The sequence below is a fragment of the Charadrius vociferus genome, unplaced genomic scaffold, assembly GCF_000708025.1.
Source record: "Charadrius vociferus isolate BGI_N301 unplaced genomic scaffold, ASM70802v2 scaffold50, whole genome shotgun sequence".
Classification (NCBI taxonomy): domain Eukaryota; kingdom Metazoa; phylum Chordata; class Aves; order Charadriiformes; family Charadriidae; genus Charadrius; species Charadrius vociferus.
The window spans coordinates 409,318-416,386 of record NW_009646445.1 but is presented as its reverse complement, the minus strand read 5'-3'; the positions used below and the strand labels follow the sequence as shown (position 1 = coordinate 416,386).

The window sequence follows — 7,069 nt, the reverse complement described above, 5'->3', positions numbered from 1 at the left end:
CTGAAGTTTTACAGCCTTTTGAAGCAGCCTGAGGCAGATTCAGGCAACTGTCACACCACAGAGAAGCACTCTGGGGCATGTTTCAATTCAACCTGGAGGCTTACACCCAGCAGAAAAGCATCCAAGGACATCAGATCCCAACCAAAGACTGACACACGACTCTGGGAGCATGAAAGTCCCCTTCCCTCCCCTATGGCACTGCGTATGTAACAGAACATTATGTGAAACAAGACGAGTTCTGGAAATCAAGATTCAACAAGATACCACCACAAGACACTGGAGCAAAAATTATCTATTTTATTACAAAATCAAAATCAAACAGATGCCTTTCAGTCTAACAAACAATGCCACAGGCAGAAATGTGCTGGGGCAGGGTAAGTTCAATATAAACTCAGGCCACAGAAAGTGGTGCCTTCACACAAATGAATCCCACCAAAATCCAGTTCCCTCCAACACACTATGTCCTTGGAGGATCAGCAAAAAAGGAAAGATCTTTACTTCTGGCAGGAAGAGCAGATGACTTGCACTGTAGAGCCCTGGTTCTCTTCTCTGTCCCAGCTGTTTTCAGCTGTCATTCAAAGTAGAGCTGGAGAGCCCAAGAGGACTCAAAGGATGAAGAGAGACATGCCCAGGGTCTGCTTCCAGGCACAATGCTGACACTCCTCATGCCCCAGCTTCAGTAGGATGCTACTGATGCAAGGCAGAGCAGAACATGCTTACCACCACCAGATAAGGACAGGTTTGGCCTGGCAACCAGGTGGGCTGGCCAGTTATCTGTCAATAAAAGCAACATGGGAAGAGAGCAGTTGAGGCACTGTTCTCTTCTTATCAGTACAGACTGTTTGGACAACTCATAGGATGAGTTGTATATATTACATGAATCAGGACCAGTACTGTCTGCATGGGCTCCCAACACACAAAACCAGAACAAGTAACCCAACCCCTGCCCAGACATCACACGATCATGCTGGCTGGGTCTTGCATGCCAATGTACAAGTGTTGCCAAAAGCTGCTCGGAGGCCTGTACACACCCAGCAAGCCAGGATGCTGGGACCTGGACTTCTCCCGTGAAAGTAAGGGGGGAAGCAATATAACGCTTGGATCCCAAGCCATCCATAAAGTCAACTCTAGCATAGCAACATGAACACCCACCAATACTAACGTCAACAGCCACCTCATTTGGCTTCCTTGAAGAACTGACCCAATTTTAATGGCAAACTACATGTGAATGCAGGCCTTTTAGAGGGGAAGGACACAAGGATGAGAAAAAGGAGGTTCGCAGAAGGATTTATGTGACAGGCAGCAGCACCGGCTGGCTGGTGTCTGCCATTTCCAGAAAAAGATGCAGTGACTTTCCACAACTCTGCACTCCACCTGCAATCTTGTGTGGGGCATTGCCTAACCGCAGTGGCTGGCTGACAGAACTCCTATAGGCATCCAAGTGGCTGCTTTTGCTGGACGCAACTATGTATTAAAAGAAAAAAGAAAAAAAAAAAAGACAAAACAACCACCAACCAAGCAGCCAGAGCTTTTAATTCCTAAAACTAGCATATTAAAAAAGGAACTTTTTTTATACAGTTGGGTTCATTCTTTACTCCTACAAAAGGATTACTGAGTGACAGGGACATTTCTAACTATACACTAAACCAAATCATTTCAACACACAAAAGATGTGTACTGGGCATTTAAAAAGAGAAGATTCAATCAAGAAGATGGGAGCTTGCAGGTCAGTAAAGCACATACACTGTATGTGAGGAACCATGAAGATCCAGCAGCAGCAGAATCTGCTCCTGTTAGAGGAATCCTTTATATTATGATGGTCTGATATATACTTCAGAGATTACCAGAGGTGTTTTTAAACCACGTCAAATGCTTTAATCAGCTCCAATCTACTTCCCAGAGGAAGAGTTATTATTACTATTAAAAAGATGGTTTTTTTATAGACAGATTGTGGGGTTTTTTAACTTTCCATCTTGGCAACAAGGCACTAACTTACTGCACCAGGACACTCCTGCTGTGATGAGGTTATCTCAAGGTATTGTCACGATGACATGTCACAGATTGAAGATGCTGTGTTGCAAGATCTTTTACCAAAGCAACAAAGCCTCAAGGGACAAGCCCAGTCTCTACAGTAACACAATGGTGTCACACACAATTGTTGGTGTGATCTAATATTAGCATGGCATATCATCATCTCCAACTACAGGTTCTGGGTCCAGAGACGAGTGGCACAAGGATTGCCAGGTCTGAAGTGGGAGGCTGCTCAGAACACTTCCTATGAACAGGCAAGTGCTGCCAGTGGTTGGAAATGCACAAAGCAAAACACTGTGTTCCCACCACTCTCTGCCCAAACCAAGGATTGCTGATATGGGTGTCCCTGTCCTACCGCTGACTTTACAATCGTATCTGAGCTTAAGAAAGAAACAACTCTGGAAAAACTGCTGGTAGTTGAAACAGCCCCTGGGGCCTCCAAGAGACCCAGCTCCTCGATCCAAGCCTCCACTGTTATTGGAGTGTGATAACACAGGAGGTACTGATAACTGGGTGAAGTGGATCCTCTAAGACAGGCAGGCACACCACTGTGCAGGAGAGAAGCCTGGGATTCACAACCACCAAAGACAACAAGTCATTGCAGACAGTCCTTTCCTGGTGAGCATGGCCCAAGCTGTAGAGTTGAAACACGACTAAACCAGACTCTTGGGACTCAGCAGCAGGATTGTGTCTTTCTGCACTGACAAATATGTTCTTTGCTCTTCAGCAAAGCAACAGGCAGGCTGGTGCTGCTTTTAGAAGGCTTCTCAGTATTTTTATTGTTGTACAACATACAGATGAACACTTTGTCAGAGAGGAAGATGTGTGACTTCACTCTGCTGACTCTACTAGGCCTACAGCTCCCACGTCCTTCCTACAGCGTTAGATTCCCGAGGCACTGCACATCTTCGCTAAGCATGTCTTCTGAGCCTGGATAGTAATGCATTTACAATTCATTTCTGCCCAACTTGCAACAGGTGCAGAAACTACTTTTGTATGTCCTTAATAAAACCCTTTTCTATCCCTACTTTAAGCAGCTTTGAAGTGCACCAATACTTCGGCAAAATCTGTGCTCTCTCAAAAGCCCAATTGCCTGTGAGTTGCACAGGGCTTTACAGTAAGAAAAGAAGGGGTTCAGCTGCTCCCAAGAAGCATTTGGTATCTGGGGCACTGTGTGCACATCTGAAAGCACAAGCCATGCCGATATACTTGCTCCTTTGTGCATGAGGATGTTAAGGTTTGCAACTGAATGATGGTTTGGTGGCAGAAATGAATGCATTACTGTAATCCATTAAATGCAAAGTGTCCCTTTAACCCTAACAGCCTTCAAAAGCAAAGGGAGGAACAGAACAGTGACTCCAACCCCTGTACAAGACAACTGTACAATTTACATATATATTTATATACAGTATATAAAATTATCTTTCTCTGAGTCCCAGTGAACTCAATTTTACGTCATCAGTAGCTGTTCCAATTTTAAAAAGTCATGATCCTGCTTCCCCCCACTCTCTAAAGTATTAGATAATGGCATTGAAAAGCAATTAAAAACAAACCCAAACCCAAACCAATTATTAAAAAGTGCAAATGTTCTGGGTGCCACTTCTGCTACGTTGGATGTTGCTGATGCTGCATGCTTGCTCACAAGCAGCAAGGTGTCTGTCCGTCTGTCGCTGGATCTTTTTTTCCTTTGGGTCGGCTCCTGCCTTCCCTTCCTTCTTCTGCTGCTACACCAGGCGACCTACTGAAAGGGTGGGGTGGACAAGGAGGAAAGAAAACAAAACAGAAGCAGGGAAAGTGAGGAAAAAAGGCAAATTAAAACCAAAAGGGTACCTGACTGATAAAGACACAGTACAGCCTCTGCTGCAGCCATGGCCCCAGAAGACTGAGATCCCGGAGTAAGCTGTGAGGCTAAAAACAACCAGGGGCTAATAAGACAGCCTTGCTGAAAAAAGTGTTGAATGAGTCACACCGAGCCATAGGGATTGAAGCATTTTTAAACAAACTACCACTTTCCTCTCCCTCCTCCTCCGTGGAAACGGGCACGCAGTCTGGGCAAACAATTGGTCCAACATCTCTCCCTCTGCTCTTCCACCAGCTGGGGCTGATGCAGAAGGCTACAGCCAGGCTACCCTGCCACCATCTCCCCCGTGAGCCACAGCCAGCTGCCTGCTCCCCTACTAGGCCTTGAAGGAGGTAAGCTTTGGGTCTTAGGTGAGGGCAAAGCCATCTCTCCCCACCTCTGCAACAGCACAATGCAGTGGTCTCCCTGCTCAAAGCTTCTTGGAGACCTGCCTGCACCAGGCACTCTGAAGCCTACCAAGCTACTGAATCTGTGGCGGGGATACAGCATACTTGGAGCTTGGGGTCCCAGAACCCTGCTGAGCTATTAGTGTCCCAGGGGACGGTGCAAGGGTGCTGCTTAACAAGACAGATGGATGCACACACCCCTACGCTCATTTCTTCAGAGAGCTTTTGTTAAGCCCCTCATCAAAGGTTCTTAAAGAATCAAAGCTCTTAGAGGATCAGAGAAAGAGGTCTGTCGATTAATTTCAGGTGAAAACATGCTGAAGAGAAGGCAGAAGCATGGATCGGGTTTTCAGAAAGGAGAAAGGTTACCAGACAGGCCTCACTGGGATCGACACTAATTGACATGCCCTGCCACAGGAAGTGAATACTGTCAAACACAAAATTACCCCAGACAGTCATACTTGAAACTGACTGTACAGCTCTGCAAAAGGTGCTCACAGCGCTCAATTACCAGCTCATAAAAACAGCGTATTGACTTCAATGTCTATACATGCAACAGCGTGTGAGTGGGCAGCAGGGATGACCCGTCCTACACTAAAAACTCTGAATGACTAGGAAAGACATTGAAGCCACAGTATGCACTTTTTTAATGCCTCTGCTCAGCTTTTAGCAGCAGACAAAAATCAAATACATGCTCAGAACTGAGGATGCACCAGGAAACATCACTGTATAAAGCTTCGCTGATCTTTATTTTCAGTTATCTGATCAGCCCACCTCATCAGGACCAGATAAGGTACCCAGAAACACAAGGAGGATAGCAAGAGGTATAGGAAGACTTCTGTCATTAAGAAAATATATAGCCTAGGTCTTTTCAACACAGAAAGGAGTCTAACCAGACGTATGTTGGAGGGCTTTAGAACAACAAGTGGCAGGAGACAGACAGGCAGGGGAAAACTGCTCACTTTCTCACAATCCAAAATAAGAAGCCCCCAATGAAACCAGGAGGCAGCAGGACTAAAAGCAAAACAAATGAAAGTCGTCCTTCATGCCCGATGAAAGGGTGCGATTCGCTGCCACGAAATACAGAGGAGAGCAGACCTTCACCAGGACAGAAGAATCTTCACAGGAACTTGTCCATGGAGTAATGTAATGTAAACACAACAAATCACCTAAATCGTTGCTTGCTAGAAGCAGGGAGAATAGGTTAGGCGAGTGTTCATCCCATAGCTGCTGTATCCTATTCTAATTCCTTAGCAATGTACTGTCTGCCCCAGCTGAAGACAGTGCTGGACTTCAGATGATGCAGCTGAGCTGCATGTTATTATATTCACACCTCTTATGAACAACTGTCGTTTCCAGCTGTTTCTATGTTGATATTTGAGAACATAGGAGAGTGGGGGAGAATGAGTTTTGGGATGCATGGTTATCAGAGGAAAGAAGAAAACATTTTGACAAGATACTCACTGAAAGGGTTAAGGCCTTGTCTTTTTCCATTGGGGAAACTGCTCAGGCTACCTGTAAAATCCAAGAACCATGTTAAAGGCAATAAAAGCCGTGGCATGACAAAGGTGCCTCCCCACTGTCTGCTGCCTGAGCGCAGGTTCAAAGGAGCTCCTCCGAGTGTGCACACAGCAAGTCCTGCCAGCACTCCATAAGATTCACATGCAAGAGTCAGACTAATGTGCCTGAGGTGACAGATGTTAAATACCTGGTGTTGCAGTATCTGATGTTGTGAAATCCAGAGAGCAAGAAGCAACAATTACAAGGCTAAACTGAACTGTGGAAGGAGGAAGAAGAAAGGAAAGATGCAAGTAGTGCCATGAAGTTTCTCAAAACAGTTTTGCTAAGAGCAAGCAAAATAATGTTGTGTAGACAGGGGGCAGCCAGAAAAGCAAAGGTGAAGGCAATACGGACAGCCAAAGTTTACTAAATCTTTAGCTTGGACCAAACAAACAGGTGCCTAAAAATCAAAGACCTGAACTCACACCTGGCAGAAGGGCAGGGACAGACTGCAGAACTCTGACTGCATCAGGAGATACAGGCACACATACCCTACACCAGATGGAGCTCATGACAAGTGCTCTCACCTCAACAATAGACCTGTTCCTACCATGCACTGGGTAGAGACAACTCAGGGATTACAGGAGCTCTTGAAAGCACGTCATATTTCCTGCTAGCTGCTTGGTCTGATTTCAGCTGAATGATTAGCTGGAGAGGGGAACTCCTGCTCCCAGCCAGAAGCAGTACGCCTCTTGCCACCTTCCACTCCGGCCCAGCCTAAGACTTATCTTTGATCTGTGCATGCATCTGACCTGCGTGCACAGCTTGCTTTGCACATTAAGTACTTTGCACACTCACAGCTACAGCAAACTCTGTGCAAGAGCAAGCGGAGCAGACGCTCAAGAGCGCAGGGGTGAGACCGGGGAAGCCGCAGGGTGGGGAGGCTGCGCTACAGCACAGGAGCAGAACGACCTGGAAGGAAAAAAGAGAGGGACAGAAAGGTGGCAGTGGCTGGGTTTGAAATGGGTCAGAAAGCACAACCCGTTGGCTTTAGAGATTGTTAATAAGAGAAACAGTATAAACACAGTAAGTTATTTCAAGGCCCCCCGAACGCCGGCCTCATCTCAGCCATCCGCCCTGGCGAGATCAGAGGAACCGCTGTTATTCACTTATTTCTGCGCCCGTGTATAAAAAGCAGAGCTCCGTTGCCAAGGGGCAGATTCCTCCAGAGCTAATTGGGACTCTCCCGGGGGAGCCGGCAATAAAAACGCGGGGCCGGCAGGAGCCGCCG

At 46.4% G+C, this 7,069-nt stretch overlaps 1 protein-coding gene across 1 annotated transcript in view; it reads right to left on the bottom strand.

The window, feature by feature from the left end:
* Window positions 1–3,413: 3,413 nt before the first annotated feature.
* Window positions 3,414–7,069, bottom strand: part of SMOC1 (SPARC related modular calcium binding 1) — a 160,756-nt gene continuing 157,100 nt past the window's right edge. Inside the window, exons 12-13 of the mRNA XM_009882460.1 lie at window positions 5,743–5,793; window positions 3,414–3,772 (exon numbers count right to left, since the gene is read on the bottom strand). Coding sequence (XP_009880762.1) covers window positions 3,756–3,772; window positions 5,743–5,793 — 68 coding nt within the window. The 3' untranslated portion in view covers window positions 3,414–3,755. The remainder of the gene's footprint in view (window positions 3,773–5,742; window positions 5,794–7,069) is intronic.